The 22416-nt window shown below is 41.3% G+C and overlaps 1 protein-coding gene across 1 annotated transcript; it reads right to left on the bottom strand.

Moving 5' to 3' along the window:
- Window positions 1–423: 423 nt before the first annotated feature.
- Window positions 424–21916, bottom strand: C2H17orf75 (chromosome 2 C17orf75 homolog). The gene is made up of 10 exons (XM_060763951.2): window positions 21707–21916; window positions 16353–16430; window positions 15649–15774; window positions 10882–11022; window positions 10006–10063; window positions 8804–8923; window positions 7525–7589; window positions 7287–7420; window positions 6115–6218; window positions 424–3257 (listed from the first exon to the last, which is right to left on the bottom strand). The coding sequence occupies exons 1-10, from the start codon at window positions 21847–21849 to the stop codon at window positions 3003–3005; spliced, it is 1224 nt and encodes a 407-aa protein (XP_060619934.2). The 5' UTR covers window positions 21850–21916; the 3' UTR covers window positions 424–3002.
- Window positions 21917–22416: the final 500 nt, after the last annotated feature.

The following is a 22416-nucleotide window of genomic DNA, read 5'->3' on the forward strand; positions in this document are numbered from 1 at the left end:
CCTCTTCCCTTTCTGTATTGGTGACCTTTGATTCAAATGACTGTATAAGTACAAAAAGGGAAATTCCTGTATTATTAAGCTATTTCCATGCTCCTGCTTATAAGTTGTGTGTTTTTCTATCCATGCAAATGACTCTTTCAAATGTGACCCAAGGAAGGTAGATGTGCACATTCCTGTGAAACCAAGTCCACTTTTGACTGCAGGTAAGGAGTTTATTACTAGGGCTTATGTTTGATTTACATCTAAGGTTGGTTTACACATCCCTCTGCACACAAGTCCCACTTTGTGACACAATACCTTAATACTGTTTACCAGGAGCCTCTCCTTCTATCTGATGGGTCATGTCAGGTGTATGATGACAAAGACATTTTATTCAACCGTTTGGTGAAGAAACAACAAAAAGCAAAACAGAAACAAACTCCATTGATGGTAAATACATTTTAATACCATAATTAAGCACTGATTTCTAATTAAAGAAAACTCGCTAATGAGGTTCCTCAGGAAACTCAAATAGAATACAAATTAGTAACACGGCAATTTATACAATACACAGAAGTCCACAGGCTGAATGTGTGCAAGAAAAATCATTAATGTTAATCATGTTTAATAGATATAGTAATCACAGTATACCTCTCCACAATATCTGTTTAGTTTACAAATAAAGATAGATGTCGCCTTTCTTTTCTTTAGTACATGTGACACCCCACTCCCCTTCGGCTAAGCATTAAACCTCCAAATGAAGTAATTCTGCCTTGAAGGAAAGGTTGAAGAGACTGGTTTCCCCTCAAGAGCTCTCAGAGCAGACACAGTACTTGCAAAGTGGAGTGCTGTATAAAATGTCCAAAGAATATTTTTCTATTGTGCATGTAACTATTGTTTTCTTCTCACAATTGTGCACAGATCCCACAATCTATTGTTCAGCTTCTCCCGTTCTTCTCTGCTTTTAAAATGAGGTGGTCAGTAGAAATATGCAGAAAGAAAACCTTGCAAAGGCGGAGTCATATTTTACAGAGACAAATATAATTAAATAATTAACAGCTAATCTTAAGGAATGTCATTTCAGTACTGGATTCACCCACTGCTTCAATTTCATTTGATGCCATGATGTAGCAGAGGCAATTCCTACACAAACATAAAGAGGGATGTATAAATGTAAAAGGATGGTGCATAAGGCAGAAAACTGACATTCTTGAGCCAAGACTGCAACTGCACCAGGCAGGGTCACACCTCCCTTAATAAGAGGAATAGTGCTATGTCAAGGTGACAGCTATTATTGAACAGTGCTTTGAGTGTTAGATTGGGACTCTGGGAGACCGGGGTGTGAATCCTTCCTTGTTTAGCCCTGGAAGCCTACTGGCTGACCTTGGACAGCTCACAGACTCTCAGCCTCAGAACAAGCCACCTCTGAACAAATTTTTTCAAGAAAATCCTGAAATGTGTTCACCTTAAGATTGACATAAATCAGAAGCAGCAAGTAAACAAACGGCAGCAACAGTAACAACAAGACATAATGGAGGAACTGATCCGAGTTATAAGTAATTGGGGCTATTGCAGCTATGTTCATTTTCTGTTCCCTGCCTAGGTAAATACATTAAACTAAACCAACAATCCCCCAAATCAAAGAGGCTGACATTAGTTATTACTACCTTCACGTGTTTTGATTTCAGTGGAAAAACCCAAATTAGAACTAAGTCTGGATCTGACCAGTCGTACTATTATTGCTGATGTTGCCCACTGCCATCCTAAGGAACCTTTGGCATTTACATTTTTGCAGAATGGAGCTCTACAATGACATGTGGAATGGGGACAACCATATTCTAAGAAATGCAGAAGCAGATTTAAGTACTCAGATAACATGTCTTCATTGTACAGAATACAGAAAACCTGAGTAGACGCATTTTCTAGATAAAGGTAAAGTTTTCCCCTGACATTAAGTCTAGTCAAGTCCAACTCTGGGGAGTGGTGCTTATCTCCATTGCTAAACTAAAGAGCCAGCGTTGTCTGTAAATGCCTCCAAGGTCATGTGGCACCGTTACCTTCCCACCAGAGCAGTACCTATTGATCTACTCATATTTGCGTATTTTCAAATTGCTAGGTTGACAGAAGCTAGGGCTAACAGTGGGAACTCACCCCTCTTCCCGGATTCAAACCGCTGACTTTTCATTCAGCAAGTTCAGTAGCTCTGCAGTTTAATGTGCTGTGCCACCAGGGGCTAGATATATCTGTCAAAAGTCAGATCCAGCCAAAGATAAGTACTATTGTACAGTTCAAAATAAATCTAAATGCAGTAGTCTGAGCATTGAACTATGACTCTGGAGATCAGGGGTTGAATCCCTGATCAGGCATTGAAACTCACTGGTTGACCTGGAGCAAGTCACACACTCTCAGCTTCAGAAGAAGGTAAGGACAAACCCCTCTGAACAAATTCTGCCAAGAAAACCCTGTAATAAGTTCACCTTACAGTCACCATAGGACAGAAATGACTTGAAAGCACATGATAACAGGATGGCTGGATAAAAGCATAATGTCCCAATCCAAAAAACAGCTTAGGATACACAGAAACAACCAACATACTCAAATTTTTTCATCTTTCCTCCTCCTCCTCTCGCATTTCTACCTGCAAATGTTTTGTTATGTCAGTTTTAAACCTTCAAACCAGGATGACAAACCAAAGTTTTACTTTCTGGTTTCCCAACAAGTTTTGAAAGGAATGCTTAATGCCCACATTTCTTACATCATGTTTAATGAGTCCAAGAAATTGCCTCTTAAACCAGGCATGCAAGAAAAGGATTGAAAGGGAATGGATGTCAAAGCCAGCCATTTATTCCTGGACCACAAAACAATATACTCTGTACATACACTGCAATATGCAAAACGAGTGTTTTTTCATGACTACATTTAAATGCTGTGAGGGAATCAGTTGCACTTCTCCATACTGTGCACTTTGTGGGATTTGTAATGCACATTTGTTTGCACACGTTAAGATTGCATATAGATATACATTAATTCTGCAATGTGTAAGGAGTCCTACGTTCTGGAGAGGAATTTAACCTACAAGCTGGTTCTCTCATGAATTCCTCAAGGACGCTGATGACGCTTTTGGCTTCAGGCATTTCTGCATGTTCCACTTTCACGATCTTCAAGAGGACATCTCCACTGCCACAATTCTTCAGAAACAAGTAGCACTTGAATAGAGCGTAATGGCTCATTTCTGCCTGTCTGATGAACCGCTTCAGATTGTTGATGTCTTGGATGGCCTAGAAAGATAAGGAAAAATAAGTACTCACACTGAGAAACCACCCATGAAAGCAGATCTGTGTACTACTCAGTTCTTCCTACTGCAGTCCTGTGCATGCTTGCCTGGAAGTATGTTCCAATTAATATAGCTGCTTTTTGAGTGGATGAACATAGAAGTTCACTGCACTGTTTTAATGTCTGATGGATTTTTTAATAAAATATAGAAAAAATTACTGCGGGTATGCTGAAGCAGCCAAGGAAGGAAACTGGCAACTTCATAAGGCCAGCTGTTCCAGAAAGAAAGCAAGAGGCCTGCATTGACTCTCTCTTCTCCCTGATTGACATGATTGTCTGTCATTTTCCAGGCCATTGCTTGCATGGACAGACACAATGCATGCTCTGATTTAGGAACTCATTGCATAAAACACGAGGAGCAGTTTTATGGGAGCAGTCAATGAAAAGTTCTCCAAAAAGGATTTTGCATCCTTAAATTAAAATCGGCCACCTGGAACACAATGGGCACCATCAAGTCCAAGCTAAGCATTTTCAACTCGCATTGATTTCAGAGGAAGACAACAAAGCAGCTGTTTATTTCTCCTACTGGAATTAGTGGGCACTTTACAATGTTTGAATGCAGTCCAATGCCCAGCCACTCAGATGCAGGGCCCATTGCGGTCCATACAGATATGCATGGGCAGGATTGTAACCTTCGAGGTTGCACAGGTTTACACCCTGTAATTATTACCCCTTCTGTGTTAAGTTTCATGGCCTGGAATGCAGGAAAAAATTTATGTCCCACTGGTATTTAGTTGCTTATAAAGGTCATATTTTGTAACACAGCACTGTTAACAATTCAGAGAGTAAGGTAGGGACAGAAATTGTCTTGGTTCAGAGACAAAAAGAGGCTGGCAATTTAGGGTTTTTTTCCCTAAGCACTAAGGTCACAGCCAATTTGAAAGCTGTAAACAACAAAAGCCATTTTGACACTGACTTCAGCTAGGGACAGATGTTATCCTAAACCAGGTCTAGAGAAATGGTGGCCCTCCAGATATTTATTTATTTATCCTATTTCTACCCCGCCTTTCTCTAGCCCAAGGGGGACTTAAGGCGGCTTAATATGGCAATTGTCCAGTGCCTTGAATACATACAACATTAAGCTTAAAATCCTTTCAATTAACATTAATACATATTTAAAAAAATTAAATTACATTCAATATTAAAATCACGCCATCCAAAAATCGTAATCTGAGGTCGTTCCATAGTTATTGCACATATTCCAATTACATTATTGCATCACTGAATCCTAATTTCTATCTGCAATTATTTATTTATTTATTTATTTATTTACTTTGCTTATATACCGCTGTATCTCAAGCCCGAAGGCGACTCACGGCGGTTCACAAACAGTAAAAACAGTAGAAACAGCAGTGGTTCCATACAACATATAACAATTGACTTAACACATTATCCATAAATTACCAATAAGCAATTACAATGCACAATTATTACAAAAAACAACCGTACCCAATCTTCTCATCATCCAAGCGTAGTCCAGGTTCGTCGTCCATTGTTCCATTCCTATGTTCCATTACCAGATTGCACTAAATTACTCAAACGCCTGCACAAACAGCCAGGTCTTCACCTTTTTGCGGAATACCATTAGAGATGGTGCTAGTCTAATGTCCGTAGGAAGGGCGTTCCACAGCCGAGGAGCCACCACCGAGAAGGCCCTATCTCTCGTCCCTGCCAGCCGAGCTTGAGAAGTAGGTGGGATCGAGAGCAGGGTCTCCCCGGAAGATCTCAAACTCCTCGTGGGTTCATAGGCAGAGATGTGGTCAGATAGGTAGCTAGGGCCGGAACCGTTTAGGGCTTTAAAGGCCAACGCCAGCACTTTGAATTCAGCCCGGTAGCAGATTGGTAGCCAGTGGAGTTGGCGCAACAGGGGGGTTGTATGCTCCCTGCGCTCCGCTCCTGTTAAAATCATGGCTGCCGAGCGTTGGACTAGTTGGAGCTTCCGAGCTGTCTTCAAAGGCAACCCCACGTAGAGAGCGTTGCAGTAGTCTAAACGGGATGTAACCAGAGCGTGGACTACCGTGGCCAAGTCAGACTTCCCAAGGTATGGGCGCAGCTGGCGCACAAGCTTTAGCTGTGCAAATGCTCCCCTGGTCACCGCTGAAACCTGGGGTTCCAGGCTCAGTGATGAGTCCAGGGTCACACCCAAGCTGCGAACCTGCATCTTCAGGGGGAGTGCGGCCCCATCCAACACAGGCTGTAACCCTATGCCCTGTTCGGCCTTGCGACTGACCAGGAGTACCTCTGTCTTGTCTGGATTCAATTTCAATTTGTTCGCCCTCATCCAGACCGTCACAGCGGCCAGGCACCGGTTCAGGACCTGGACAGCCTCCTTAGTAGCAGGTGGAAAGGAGTGACAGAGTTGGACATCATCCGCGTACAGATGACACCGTACCCCGAAACTCCGGATGATCTCCCCCAGCGGCTTCATGTAGATGTTAAACAACATGGGAGACAATATTGAGCCCTGAGGAACATAATTTCTATCTGCCTTGGCAAACCTAGCCAATGGTGAAGCATTACTCAAACAGGTTCATCAATAAACTTTTAAACAGAGGCTGGATGGCCATCTGTCGGGGGTGCTTTGAATGCAATTTCCTGCTTCTTGGCAGGGGGTTGGACTGGATGTCCCACAAGATCTCTTCCAACTCAATGATTCTATGAATATTTGGAGGTCTGAAGGATCCTACTTCTATAGCTCATGCCCACAGAGAAGCTTGATGTTTTATACTGCCTCAATAAAAAAAAAACATCTGTGCAAAGACACCCGCATTCCCCACCCCATACATATTGGTAGTGATGTACCTTCAGTTTAAAGTTCTCCAGTATCTGCTGGAAAAGAAATGGGTTTCCTCCTTCAGGACCGTTCAGAAATGCCTGCATCCAGTCTTCACAGAACTTGTTTCCACCTAAAAGATTGGGGGGGGGGAGTATTTTGGGATGAACACAATATGCTGTAGTATCTCAACATAAATATGAGAATCTGAGAAACATTCCAGAGTTCTGCAAAAAAATAAAAATAAAATAAAAATACAGGGGAAACTGTTTATAGTTCCTGAAATGGCAGTGGTTGACAGAGTCATTCACTTTTGCTATTTTACAAAGGAAAGAAGAGTTGGCGACACGTTCTCATCTGGAGTTGCACTTCTTCAAGATTTTTCAGGTAGGTCATCAGCCTTCCATTAATACTTATAAGCAAACAGAAAAACTTTTAAAATAAGTATCTGTAACTGGGAAAGTATTAAGAGAATGGTACATGTGGTCCAGAATACCACGCAAGGAGAATAGCTTTTGGACTTTCCAGAAACTATCAAGACTTCTCTCACATCCAGGATCCAATTGATGCAGAAAACAATTGCCAATGACGGAGGGCAGGTTGTGAAGCTTGATTTTCTACACCATGGCCTTATAACAGAGCATTGAGTCAAAAAAATCCCACTTTTTAAACAGAAGGCCAGGTCATAGTCACTCAAACTGTTGGAGGGCTGGATTATAATTTGTAAAAAAAATGAATGAATACCTATGCATACTGCACATATCTTATGTATAGTGCAAAAACACTTAAAACAATACAATAACTAAAATGAAGAACAATTTTAAGAAATATAAACTTACTTACTTACTTACTTAGGCGATCCCTCGTTGGACGAGTAAATCCCAGCAGACTTCTGCCATCCGGCAAAAGTAAATATAAAAATATAAACTTATCAGTATGTCAATGGGAAGTGTGGGCCTGCTTTTGGCTGATGAGATAGGATTGTTGTTGTCGTTGTGTGCTTGCCTAGAACTACAAGATCTCTAGTATTCAATGTCCCTCCCACTAAACTCTTTGTTAGGAGCAGACTGGTTAAGCAGATTCCCCTCAAATGCTGCAATTTGTGAGAGTGACAATAAACGGTGACGTCCATCATTTCTTATTATTAATAATTCTTGTGAAAATGAGTAACACCTAAACACACCTCCACCTGGAAGCCCACCTGCATTATGGAACTGCAGCTGTGGTCCATTGCAATCTATCTCCACTGGTTTGTGTCCTTCGGTCATTGCTGTACATAATGAAGCCATTGTGGTTTCCCGGACAAGATCCTGAAGGCTTGCTGCTCTAAGAAACCTGCAACAGAATGTGATGGTTTCTATTTTTTTGATAGTCTTTCATTCGACAAGGCAGACGCCATGTAACAAGGTAGGAAAGATTCTATTGATATGTTTCCTTACTTGTGAATATCCTTTTTTGTCCTTCCATCAGAGTCTTTGACTTCAACTGGGGTGCAACTCAGAGCCTTGAAATAGGAACGTGATAGTGTCAGTGCATTATATATTGACACAGATTGAAGGGATAATCCTAAGGCAAAAAGTCCTCCTAACCTGCATGCATCAGTTTATCCCACTGTACATTCAAATGCAAACTCCTTTCTTAGTCCCTGAGCCAAAAACCACAGAATACAAATTTGTGGTGTGAATCGTACTGATTAGACTGCCAATTAGTATCAACATATAGGTAAATCCTGTTGATTCGGTAGATCTCCTCTATTTGGGACTAAGGTACTGTTCCATTATCTGGGTGGAATCCAAAAGGGGGCCTAGATAGAGAAGGATAATCCATTTTATGGGGGGGGGGGGGTGTGAAGGAATAAAAGCATTTCCCTGTTTTCCTGTTATTTTCCTGAGACCATGTCGCTGTTGTGGAAACAACCATCATTTATGACATGGGAATAACAGGAAAAAGGGGGAAATAGTTTTCTTCCTACAAGCCCCCCCAGGACTATCCTTCTCTGTCTAGGCTCCCTTTTGGAGTCCACATGGATAATGGAACAGTACCGGGACTAACAATAGGAATCAGGTCACTGTGTGCCTCTGTACTATTTCACTGTAAATGCATGCAAGTAAAATTCAACTATGAAACAGATCAAGACGGAGGGGGGACAGGGGACATCCGGCAAAAGTTTTTTTTTAATTCTCTCAGAGATGTGTTGGACCTCGTATGAGCACATGAAAAGATGCCAATATACACACAAGCAGATTTCTTATCTCTTTCTTCACCCAACTATTAATTCAAGCTCTGTTTAATATTATAAGAAAGGAAGAAATGGTTGCAGAGAGTTCTGATTGCTTTCCAGTTCTGCTTCCCTTCAGTCACCTGTGTGTCTGTGCTTACATTTTTGACAGCCAAAAAGCTGTTTCAGGCTTTAAAAAGCACATGTGCGCTGGAGCAGTCCACACAGGGGGAAGGGAAGGAAAGCATGTTTTTTGCATGATTCTAGTGATATACACTCATGTGAAGGTGCACATTTTGAGCGGAATCAGGTTTTGACTGCACCTTTTTAACACGTGCTTTTCAGCTGCTAACCTGATTCTGCCCATACTTTTGCTAAACCTTGTTTCGTAATTAGTAAATTAACTGGTAATTGCTACTTCTGCTTTGATTTTTCTTTTTCAGTGTTAAATACTTGTGGGTGAAAACAATCCAGGAAATCTGAATCTGTACACTACTCACAGCATGTAAGAGAAGTGCAAGTTTCTCCTGGAAAAGCTGTACCACTCTCTGAATTGGGCAGACTGAATCCTCAAACCACGTTCCGAGGAAAGGTTTTATGCAGGTTTCCAAGTTATTTTCCTGTAGCAAATGGAAGAATTGCTTATTTGTAGAAACAGTTTGAAATTCCCCTGAGGAGCAAAAGTGGTTCATACTGCAGCCCAACCCAAGTACATAGACAGCCTTCCGCAGTTGTTGGAGTATCAGTGAGATTACAATGAGGGTTGCTAATGTTTTCCCGCAAGTGATTCTGATGTCAATATTTGCACTTCCCTAGACTGTAAGTGCCATGTGAACCAGAACGTATATTCAGCTTTAATGGTCTTGTTTACAAATACTTAATAAAATTGATGACGTGATTAAGTTAAAGGAAATGTGGGGTAATATTTGTCGATCCTTGCTTTTTGAACACAAGGAGACAGAAGCAAAAATGTTTTAATTAAATGAAACAATTAACAAAGACAGAAAGAAAGATGCTGAACAGAGGGAGTCCTGGCTCTTCCGTGCACCTGGGCTGACACTAAACAATGTGCGTGACTAAATGCTATGTTTTTCCTACACTGTAGTTCTCTTCATTGTAAGACTAGCAGCTGTAAATTACAAATCTCACACTACTACTTTGGTCTTTTGCCAATGGCTTTTGTCTATCATTCAATTGCCTCTTTTGTCAGTAAAGATGGGAGAAGGTTATTGATTCTTTACCCCTCAAAGTGCATAAATTATTAGCAGATAGGGAACAATTTGCAGAGTTGTTCAAACAAGAGACTCAAGCAATCATGTTATACAACCTCTGACTCTGTGTCTGAATGAGACATAAGCATCTCTTCGCTATGCTCTGCAACTACTTCTTGTTCCTAGGAATAAAACTGAATTAGTCTGGTAGGCTATATTTCAAAGAAAGGAATGAACCAAACCAAATATTCTGAGTATTTGTTACTTAAGAAAACCCTATGAAAAATTAATGAGGGTGCCATATATTGACTTGAAAGAGTACACACATGTACACAAGGGGTGGGAAAACAAAATATGAGAAGGAAAACACAATTGAATCTGCATGTACTAGAGGGGCTTTTTAAAATAAGCACTACTAAAAACCCATTTCATTTACAAATAGGAAAAGATTACATAACTTTGTTATTTACAAAATAGCAATCAACATTTACCTCTGAATCTAGGTTAATCTTCAGGTCTTGAACATATCTGTCAAGCTCAAGTCTGAACGTAAGCTCTTAAGGAAATGACCTATGCATCTGTTCAGGGATCTTAAATATCCACCACGGCGTGCCTTAATGTATGCTCCTGGGCCCTTCATTTATGTTATATATTTTAGCAACATTCTAGAAAAATCATGGAATTATATATTCAGTATTCACTCAAGAATTGTGAATTGAGTCATCAGAAGTATTATTTATTAGCTCAGCTGTTTGTTTTTTTAAAAAGAAAAACAATAGACATTGAAAAACAATTTTGGATCTGGATTGTTGTGAGTTTTCAGGCTGTGTGGCCATGTTCCTGAAGCATTCTCTCCTGATGTTTCGCCTGCATCTATGGCAGGCATCCTCAGACCTCACAACCTCTGAGGATGCCTGCCATAGATACAGGTGAAATGTCAGGAGAGAATGCTTCAGGAACGTAACCATATAGCCCAAAAATCTCACAACAACCCAGTGATTCCAGCTATGAAAGCCTTCGACAATACAATTTTGGACCTGTTGTGTTTGCTATTACAACTGCGATCAACTTTTGAAAACACAGAAGTTGGGGAAAAATAATACGCTGGGTCTTGATTTCATTCAAGCTTGCTGTCTTCTGACTTTCCAATACAGGCCTGGAGAGAAATGGGCTGAACATTTACTTTAGATTTAGATTTAATCATCTGTATGAGCTCTCAGAAATCTAAATAAATGTTTGCTCAGCCATCAACATGTTGGGCTGATTCAGTGATGCTAGCACATTACTTTGAATTGGGAACCATGACATTTTTGTCTTAACATTCATTCTCTCTCTCACACACACACACAAACACAATAAAAGGATATAGCTCAAGCCCCTTCTCCAAGCCTCCCAAAAAACAGACCACGTAGTCCAAGGCGCTGTCGCTTGATTCCAGGTTTCCTGTTTCTGTAGATTTTTCTGGTTGGAGCAGACAGTAATAACAACCAACTCGGCTTTCTGGTATACTGACATGAGAAGTACCGAATTAATTATACAATAGTTGTACCAAATAAGTTCTATTTTATCTTTAATGTTGTTACAATTTGTCTTCTCATTGATCACATTATTAACGGAGGACATTTGTTCCCATTTGATGAAAAGCAAAAATCTAGATGGTACACAGGCATTTTATTCTAGTCACTACAGCATTTTTAAATTTCCATTCATGTTTTCAATCTGCCTCAAGTCTTTAGGTACATCTACACTGTAGAATTAATGCAGTTTGACACCAGTTTAACTGCCTTGTCTTAATGCTCTGGAATCCTGGGATTTGTAGTTTGGTGAGGTACCACTAATCTTTTGCAGAAAAGCTTAAAGAACTTCTAGGATTCCATAGCATAGTTGATATGCATTATTTCTACAGTGTAGGTGGACTGTGTATCTCCACACCTCTTTGGCCCAAGATTAGCTTCTGGAGAGTGCAAAAATTGTTCTTCTCTTCACCATCCATTCTGGAGTAAACTAAAAACATTTTGAAGAGAAAATATCTTGGACCTTTTTAATAAAACTGTTATCACAAAAGAAATCTCAGAAGAAAAAAATGAAATGCAAATGTACAGAATGGGGGACGCCTGAACAGCAGTGCATGAGAAAAAGAGTCCTTGTGGACAACAGGTTAAACATGAGCCAACACTGTGATGTGGCAGCTTGAAAAGCCAATGGGATTTTGGGCTGCATAAATAGTATAGTGTCTAGATCCAGGGAGTCATGCTACCCCTCTATTCTGCCTTGGTCAGAAGAGAGATGTTGACAAGCTGGAATGTGTCCAGAAGAGGGTGACTAAAAGGATCAAAGGTCTGGAGAACAAGCCCTATGAGGAGCAGCTTAAAGAACTGGACATGTTTGTACTGGAAGTAGGTGCAGTTTCCACTTCATCTCCTGACATTATTATTAAAGAGCTGAGCATGTTTAACCTGAAGAAGAGAAGGCTGAGGGGAGATCTGATGAGGGTCATGTATAAAAATGTGTGGGGAAGTCACAGGGAGGAGGGAGCAAGCTTGTTTTCTGCTGTCCTGGAGACTAGGGGCCTCATCACACTAGAGAAAAAAAAACCCACTTAAAATCTGGTTTTGGCCTCCTGAAGGATTCTGGGGTTTGTAGTTTAGGGAGGAGCCTTTAACAGCTTCACTAACCCCAGAATTCTGCAGGAGGCAGAAACCAGATTTTAAGTGGATTTTTTTCTCTCTAGTGTGATGAAGTGTTAGGACAGTGGCTTCAAACTACAGGAAAGGAGATTCCACCTGAACATTAGGAAAAACTTCCTAAGTGTGAGAGCTATTCAGCAGTGAAACTCTCTGCTCCGGAGTGTGGTGGAAGCTCCTTCTTTGGAGGCTTTTAAACAAAGGCTGAATGGCCATCTGTCGGGGGTACTTTGTATGCGATTTTCCTGCTTCTTAGCAGGGGGTTGGACTGGATGGCCCACAAGGTCTCTTCCAACTCTAAGATTCTGTTTTTCTAATTGGTTCTCAAGAGTCAACAATGAATCACCCTCCCGTCATCTGGCAACCTGAAGGCCTCAGACTATAACTCCCAATATCCACACCATGGTGGCAGCTGGACTCTGAAACATCTAAGGGGCATCAGATCAGGAATGGCTGAATTAGTTTGCTAGGCTAAATCCATTCCCTGAAAGAGGTGATTCCCCTGCCCCACTGATAATCCTTTCTCTTTGGCATGTTTTTGTGAAACAGCTTGACAGGATTAAAGGCAGTGGGAAACAGAAGTCCGGGGAGAACGCGCTTCTAGTTCATTTGCACGGTCCTATCCCCCCCCCCCCCCAAGTCCTCTATTTGAGGAGTGCAAATGGGGGGAGAGGAGAAGTCATGTTGTCTTCTTACTCACTTATAACCACTTTCCCTCCGTATCATGGAACAGAATGGGAAGTAGATCAATCTGATAGTCATTTACACTAAAAGCACTGATTTTGTCTTGTGCCCTCTGTGTCTGATTTGCCTGTTGGAGGGATGCGATGACCAGCTGATTAACTAGCTAGATAGATGGATTAAATAGTCTTTTAATCAACTAAGAAGGCTTCCATAATTAATCAGGAAATGCATTTTTAATGTTAAAAGTGACAGATGGCAATTTTAAAAAGTTTTTTTAAAGTAGCAGATGGCAAGGAACTTTAAACTGAAATCCTGTATTTGTTGACCTGAGAGTAAATCCCACTGAATTCCATGTCACATACGTCTAAGTAGTCAAACAGGATTGTGCTGTCACACTAGCGCAGGATAGATTGCCTTTTAAGATGTTGCCATTCTAAAAATAATTGAGATTTTTCTTCCTCGCTGAAAAGCCATTCTAATTTCCTAACTATATAAACACTTAGGCTACAATCATATCATTTACACTCTCTGGCACGTGATCGAGGGCCAAGAGAAGCTGCAAATGTTCCTCTCTATGGTCCTATCTACAAGGCAAAGGTTTCCCCTGACATAAAGTCTAGTAGTGTCCGACTCTGGTGGAGGGTGCTCATCTCTCCCTTTCTAAGTCGAAGAGCTAGTGTTGTCCGTAGTCACCTCCAAGGTCATGTGGCCAGCATGACTGCATGGAGCGCCATCTACACCAGTGGTTCTCAACCTGTGGGTCCCCAGATGTTTTGGCCCACAACTCCCAGAAATCCCAGGCAGTTTACCAGCTGTTAGGATTTCTGGGAGTTGAAGGCCAAAACATCTGGGGACCCACAGGTTGAGAACCACTGCTCTACACAGACCATTTAATGCAGTTTGAAGTAAGCTTCATACTGCAGCGAGCAGACAACAACTTCCCACAAAAGAGCACAAAAAAACACCTTTAGTGCACATCAGTGCACTGTGGTTTGTGGCATCACCATCCAGGCCTCATACTGTTTCCAGGATTTCCTATGGAAAAATCTGCATAGTGAAACCAGTTTTGGTTTAAGACTACATTATATGGTCAGTAGAGATGGCCTGTGTGCAGAGCTGCCAATGTGAGAGCTCTATAGCTTGCATTTCTGCCTGGATGAAAGGGGTTGAACTAGATGTCCCTTGGAGTCCCTTTTGCTTTAATAGCCAAAAGCATTCATAGAGAAAGAGGCATATTTATGTAGAATGTGAACTAAATCAGAAACGGAAGCTAGCACTCAGTTTAGAACAAAGAAGCACACAGAAAAAAGCTGGTTTGCAACTTTTTCTCCTTTCTGCAGAGAGTCAAATTAAAGGCTATGATTGATTTCCTAGGTTTATACTTTTTCTTAAAAGTAGTGACAACAGATCCATGAGGAAAGGTCTCCCTGAGTGGGCACAGCAAGCTCTGCTCTTGTTCTGATATCAATTGTGATGATCCACATGCATCGGGGTTGAAAACAGGCCTTTTTAAAGTGCATACTGCAAATCTTTGATCTCCCAGAAGCACTGGCTTCTCTGCCTCAAATTCACTGCTCTGCTGAAGCACAATGGGGCGCATACTTAATGTAAGAACATTTATTAAGACCTTAGGGAAAGCACATCTTCTGACTTGGAGTTAGTCATTAAAGCACATGCTATCTCTTTCTATTTCTTTTTTTTTTTTTTGCCATATAGACACTTCTGTTGGTAAAAAAGGGAGAGTCAACAGTTTGTGTATTTTAATGACTCCAGCACCTGCTATGATTTGCAGCACACAGTGACATGAAAATAATAACAGAAACACTGCAAGATGAGGTATTCTCATATTTTCTTGGAAAGAGAATGGTTTCAAAGAACTTTATACTGCCATCTAGAGAAGTAATTTTTTTCAAGGGCATCAGACAAATGGAAAATTTCAGAACCAAAATACTTTTATCAAACCAAATACAACCTATATTTGTGTTATAATTTATGGTACCATAACATTTGTAAAGGTATTTCCTTTTGCCATTATGCTAAAGTTGAGATGACTCCTCTACCAAAAACACACAGAGCTTCATCTCCTCTTTTCACAAGTAGCAAAAAAGTAAAGCAAGCAAAGGAAGCTCATAATCTTCTAACAAATAACAATCTGACAATTCTCAGTTTGAGATTCATGTTGAAGGCATTCCTATTTTTGAAAGCCTTCCAGATGCAGAGTGAATATGTGATAACTAATGCAGATTTAGTAGATTGATTTTTAGTATTTTGATTTATTTCATGTTAAGAGCAACTGAAAAAACTGCAAGTCACTTCTGGTGTGAGAGAATTGTCCGTCTACAAAGAAGTTGCCCAGAGGATGTCCGGATATTTAATGTTTTACCATCCTTGTTGGAGGCTTCTCATGTCCCCGCATGAGAAGCTAGAGCTGACAGACGAGAGCTCACCCTGCTCCCCGGATTCAAGCCACTGAACTTTTGGTCAGCTGTCCTGCTGACACAAGGGTTTAACCCATTGCGCCACCAGGGGCTCAGTATATTGATTATATGGATTATGTAACTTTCATAAAATGTGTTTCATGGTTGCGGTACCCTGCTTCGAAATGTTTAGATGCGAGCATGATGACATTGCATGGAGTGCTTTGTCAAGGTGAAAGGAAGAGAAGAAGCAATTGTTTGGGCAGCAGTAACATCTACCATAACATCTACTTCTAATGTAGAATCATTTCACTTTGGAAGAAGAAACACTCAGTATGCTTACTCTTACCTCAACTCCACTGATGTAACGTTGCCCATTCCTTCAAAAAAGGACCCCTTTGCAAACTGTTTGGCAATATAACTGCGCAGCTCCATCTCTGCTTCAGGGGGTAAGTTAGTGTCCACCAAAGACAGGCTTTACAAATAAAAAACAAACAATACACTGTTAATGTGTTGTCAAAGGCTTTCATGACCAGAATCACTGGGTTGCTTTGAGTTTTCTGGGCTGTATGGCAATGTTCCACAAGTATTTTCTCCTGACATTTTGCCCACATCTATAGCAGGCATCCTCAGAGGTTGAGGGGTCTGATGGAAACTAGACAAGTGGAGTTTATATATCTGTGGAATATCCAGGGTGGGAGAAAAAACTCTTGTCTGTTTGAGGAAAGAGTGAATGTTCAAGGCAGGAAGCAGCCAAGCTTTGAAGCTGCAAGGCCATTCAATGCTAATCAAGATGGCCAATTGCAACATCCACATTTGCCTCCAAGAGACAAGAGTTCTCAGCCATGGAAAGCGACTGGACAACCTTGGGTAAATCATACTCTCTCGGCCTCAAAAGAAACTCACTCTGAACAAATCTGAAAATCCCACGAATGTGTCACTTTAGGGTCGGCATGTCAAAAATGACTTGAAACATACAACATACAACAAATAGCAATATGAATTAATAGAAAAGAATTTAGAAAATTAAACCATTTTGCCATCCTGGTTTACCTGAAATCATCAGAAGATGGGGATTCAGCCGAAGTACTGCTTGGACTCCCATCATCATTTTCTCCTCCCTGAGTTAACCTGGAAAAGGCAAAGCAAAGTGAATACTGTTATAATGTATGAAAACCACAAAGTTTAAAAACTTGGCATTATATTAAATTTCCTTTGACAGAAGCTGGGCACTTGGCATCCCTCTAGTATGGCTGTAAGGTGGACCTCCATGGTGCATGTGGCAGGGCTCAGGTTGCATTGCAGTAGGTGGTCTGTGGTTTGCTCTTCTCCACACTTGCATGTCATGGGCTCCACTTTGTGGCCCCATTTCTTAAGGTTGGCTCTGCCTCTTGTGGTGCCAGAGCGCAGTCCGTTCAGCACATTCCAAATCACCCAGTCTTCTGTGTGCCCAGGAGGAAGTTTCTCATTCGGTATCAGCCTCTGATTGAGGTTCCGGGTTATAATCTGCCACTTTTGAACTCTCACTTCCTGAGGTGTTCCTGCAAGTATCTCTGTAGATCTTAGGAAGCTATTTCTTGATTTAAGGCATTGGCTTGCTGGCTGATATTTGAACAGAGGATAGGCTGGAGATGTCAATGCCTTGGTCCTTTTATTACGGGCTGATAATATCTGGCAGATGTCATGTAGACCAATACCAGCTAAACAGTATAATTTCTCCAGTGGTGTATGGTGTAGACATCCTGTGATAATGCAGCATGTCTCATTAAGGGCCTCATCACACTAGAGAAAAAAATCCACTTAAAATCCAGTTTCTGCTTCCTGCTAAATTCTGGGGTTTATAGTTTAGGGAGGAGCCTTTAACAGCCTCACTAAACTACAAACCCCAGAATTCTGCAGGAGGCAGAAACAAGATTTTAAGTGGATTTTTTTCTCTAGTGTGATGAAATAGTAAGAGCCACATCCACTGTTTTAGCGTGGTGAGATGTGATCCACACTGGGCATGCGTAGTCAGCAGCAGAGTAGCAAAGCGCAAGGGCAGGTGTCTTCATTGTTTCTGGTTTTCATCCCCAGGTTGTGCCAGTCAGCTTTCATATGATATTATTTCTGGCATCTACTTTTTGCTTGATAGTCAAGCAGTGATTCTTGTAATTCAGAGCATGGTCCAGAGTGACTCCCAGATATGTTGGTGTGCTGCAATGCTCCAGTGGGATTCCTTCCCAAGTAATCCTCAGCATTTGAGATGCATGCCTGTTCTTAAGATGAAAAGCACACATCTGCATTTTAGACACCTATGCCAATATATTTAAAATATTAGAAATATTTAAAAAAATAGAGAACAGTTGGGAGCTGTCCAAACTATGTGCTGCAACAAATTAATGTGTCAGCTGTAGTGTGCAGGTGTATCACATGAACATAACAAGAAACTGCTGAAGCAATAAATCATATATATATATTTTAAAAATACAAATGAATTGTTTTCATGAGGGATGTTGTGTCCCCCATACATACATTTCACCATTACAATTTTATGTGACCGTATCTCTCATAATGGGTGGGTTTAACCTCCAGTTTGCTAGTAAAACTGAATTACTGCGTCATGAAAAGGATGCATGTCTAAAGACTGTGTCACCAGCATGAAGTTTTTGGAAAGCTCTGGTCTAGATGTTATTGGAGTACACCTATCAGCCCTAATGCTGAGACATAATGAAAGTTGCATATTCAGCAAGAACTGGGAGATCATTTGCTGCTCATTCCTGGTATAAAGTTTTGCTGACTCCAGATCAAAGAGTATTCCATAAAGCTGGGGAAAATCCAGTAACAGTTGACTCTTAAAAGAGTTTGGAGCGTCTAATCCAAAAGTCTCTAACTTGACGCCATTCCAAAGCATTGGGTTGTTGTAGGTTTTTCGGGCTATATGGTCATGTTCTAGAAAGCATTCTCTCCTGATGTTTCGCCTGACCTCACAACCTCTGAGAATGCTTGCCATAGATGCAGATGAACGTCAGGAGAGAATGCTTCTAGAACATGGCCATACAGCCCGAAAAATGTACAACAACCTAGTGATTCCAGCCATGAAAGCCTTTGACAATACATTCCTAAGCATTGTACTACAAACAACCCCAATCTTCCCTAGCCATATTGGAAGTGAAATATGGTTGGAGAAAATTTATCTGTGCCCATTGAAATCAAGGTTCAGGGCACACCTAAGTTTGCGTACAATAACACTATGTAACAAAATTTGGGGAAAAAATCTGTTCCTAGTTTGAAAGTGTTATTTCCTGTTTAATTTTGTGGTAGTTACTTTAAAAGTAGTTGTTATACTCCAGAAATTTTGTTTTTGTGGCTGCCACAAACTATATTGAATTGGTTGAGACTCTATGAGATATTCATTGAGAAATTATAGCAAAATGTGCTGCAGGGTGTCCCGCAAAAACAATGTTTTGCCATTTAATAAACTTTTTCCATGTTTTTATGATAGAACCAATTAGGAAATTACATTTATAACCCAGGAACAAAAACTGTGCTACATAGTGTAATGAATAGAATGTTGGAGACTCTTTCATGGAAGGCTCGTCTGAAGCTATGGCAAGTAGAATGTCAGCTAGGGCAATGGCTGTCAAAGTGGTGGTTGGTAGCCCAGAGCTAGTATACAGGCCATCACACTACATAAATACATATGTCTGCATGTTAATATAATAATAATATGACACAAAGTCAGTAGTATTTAGCAACAAAATTGCCAGCCTGCCAAGTCAGTTTTATAAACATTGGGATAAGATCTGTTGCTTAGCTTTGGTAGATAACCAAAAATGCATGGCTAGTGAGAATTCAAAAAGCTTACTTATAATAACTATGTTAGTTTTTTAGAGAGCCATGGGACTCTTTTTCACAGATGCATAATTAAGTGTAATTACCTGTTTAAAATATCTATAATAACTTCACAAATCATACATGAGAACAATAGAAATGAGTGCCACAAGGTGTGGTGGTAAATTGCAATCAGCTGGTTTTACATTTGGATACACCAGCCATGAGTAAACTTGGGCCCTCAGGTGGTTTGGACTTCAACTCCCACAATTCCTAACAACATCAGGCTCTTTCCTTCTCCCTCTCAGCCGCTTAAGCAGGAAAGGGGAAAGGGAAAAGGAAGTGGCCTGAGGCTGTTTAATAATAATAATAATAATAATAATAATAATAATAATCTTTATTATAATTATTATTATTTAACTTTATTATAATTATTATTATTTAATAATACTAATAAACCCTGCTCCATCTCCCCCAGGGGGACTTGCTGCGGCTTACATGAGGCCACGCCCATCAGTATAGTAAACACAATATAACACAAAAGCATAACAAAACCAGAAAATAAAATACATACAATGCAAAACCAATATAATAAGTGACACAGCAATATAAAATTTTGCTGTTAGCAATTGTGGAAGTCCAAAACACCTGAAGGGCCCAAGTTTTCCCATACCTGGGATATACATTGTCTTAGGTACCCCAAGACCTTTCTTGTCCAACCATTTTATGCAGCAATACACAGATAAAACACTTCCAAGGATGCATCTACATTGTAGAAAAAATGTAGTTTGATACGACTTTAGCTGAGATGCTTCAATGCTATGGAATCCTCAAAGTTGTAGTTCTGTAAGGTCTTTAGCCTTCTATGCATCCACACGGCAGAACTAATGCAGTTTCATACCGCTTTAACTGCCATGGCTCAAGGCTAAGGAATCATGGGAGTTGTAGTTTTACAAGGTCTTTGCTTATGCCCCAACAAACTATAACTTCCAGGAACCTGTAGCATGGAGTCATGGCAATTAAAGTGGTGTCAAACTGCATGAATTCTACAAGATAGATCCACCCTGAAAGATTTTCATCCAACTTTGGTTTAAAGACACCAAAACATAATCCATCCCTTCCCCAAGCAGCCCAGGTTTTAATAAAGGATTACAGTGAAATATAATTATTTCTTCTATTAACAGACTTTGGTGCCCCGAGATATGACAATGGTGGCCACTTGCTTTTGCCTAGAATTATTTTAAAACACAACCATTCATAAAAGGTTGCTGTCGTAAAAGATTGCAACAATATTGAAATGCTGGGTGAACAACCAGAACACAAAGAAAACAGAAATGTGCTGGACAAAATTGAACTTGGTCACCTTAAGGGCAGTGGCATACAAAATAGTAAAAGTCAAGGCCTCCCATGAGAAGGCCTTACTGGTTACATTATTTTAACAGTTATGTTTATTCATATCATGATCTGATCACCATGCTCAATATATCCCATATGCACGGGGGTATTGGGATAACAATACAAAAGGTTTGCTAGGGTAGATCCTCAGCCCCCCCCCCCCCCCGAATCAAAATCCTGGCTACGGGCCTGGCCTTTGGGTTCTTTTTTAATGTTCTAAATGTCATCAGTGGTTGAATCTGTGCCTCTGTAGAGTCTACACACACCTTGGTATTTGTTGGTGGTCTCTCCTCAACTCCTAACCACCCTATTTAGAGTGCATCTACACTGTAGAACAAATGCAGTCTAATGCCACTTTATCTGCCATGGTTCCACACTATGGTACCTGAAGGTTGCCGGTTCGAATCCATGAAGCTGAGAGAGCTCCCATCTGTCAGCTCTAGCTTGCAGGGACATGAGAGAAGCCTCCCAGCAGGATGGTAATACATCTGGGCATCTCCTGGGCAACGTCTCTGTAGATAGCCAATCCTCCCACACCAGAAGCGACTTGCTTCTGACATGATTTTTTAAAAATGCTATGGGATCACAGAAGTTATAGTTTGTGGGGCATCAGCACTCTTTGGCAAAGAAAACTAAAAACCTTGTAAAACTACAACTCTTATAATTCCATAGCCTTGAACCATACCAGTTAAAGGGGTGTGAAACTGTATTGTCGGAGGCTTTCATGGCCGGAATCATTGGGTTGTCGTAGGTTTTCCGTGCTGTATGGCCATGTTCTAGAAGCATTCTCTCCTGACGTTTCGCCTGCATCTGTGGCAGGCATCCTCAGAGGTTGTGAAGTCTGACCTTCCCAACCTCTGAGGATGCCTGCCATAGATGCATAAGTTCTGCTGCATAGATGCACTCTAGCGTTCAACCACTGACAAGACCCTGTGCCTAGAGTATTTAGTGCTTAACAAAGGTAAACCAGATACGTTTAGGTCATTCATTTGCTTTTCTCTTTTTCTTAAAGTCGCCAGAGCCTGGGCGTTCAAGTTCTCGTGACAAACGCAGACCCGTGCAAGGTAAAACCGAAGGGGGTTTGGCCAAGAAGGGCCACCGTCTTCCCTGGGCCAAGCTGGAGAAGCTACGTCGGAGAAAGCTCCCCGAGAGAAGGCCCAGCTCCCGCCCTGCTGCCAAGCCCTCCTCCTCCTCCTCCTCACCGGCAGCCTTGATAGCCGTACAAACAGTAGTAGCTGTTGCTGCTGCGCTCGGGTTTCCGTTCCTCCGGCAAGCCGCCCCCCTCCTCGCTGCTCTCCAGTTCCCTCTCATCTCCGTCAACAGACAGCTGGAGGGAAGGCAACATCTTTGCCTTGTTTCAGGGCTGGGAGCAAGGAAAACCCCTTCCCCCGTTGCCGTACAGTGTCGCGTTCTATTCGGTCCCTCCGGCTCTCCGCCCCGTTACTATCGTTCCGGAGTGCATCAATGCTGTCGAACAGTGGTTTCCAACCCTTTTTTGACCAGGGACCACTTGGCAGGGGGCCACTTTCCAACATTAGTATCAAAAGGGTTAAGAATCAATGTATTGTCGAAAGCTTTCATGGCCGGAATCACTGGGTTGTTGTGTGTTTTCCAGGCTGTATAGCATAATCTCCTGACGTTTCTCCCACATCTATGGCAGGCATCCTTAGAGGATGGGAGCCCCCGGTGGCGCAGTGGGTTAAACCCCTGTGCCGGCAGGACTGATAACCGACAGGTCGCAGGTTCGAATCCAGGGAGAGGCGGATGAGCTCCCTCTGTCAGTTCCAGCTCCTCATGCAGGGACATGAGAGAAGCATCCCACAAGGATGATAATAACATCAAATCATCCAGGCATCCCCTGGGCAATGTCCTTGCAGATGGCCAATTCTCTCACACCAGAAGCGACTTGCAG

This window comes from Anolis sagrei, chromosome 2 (assembly GCF_037176765.1).
Source record: "Anolis sagrei isolate rAnoSag1 chromosome 2, rAnoSag1.mat, whole genome shotgun sequence".
NCBI lineage: Eukaryota > Metazoa > Chordata > Lepidosauria > Squamata > Dactyloidae > Anolis > Anolis sagrei.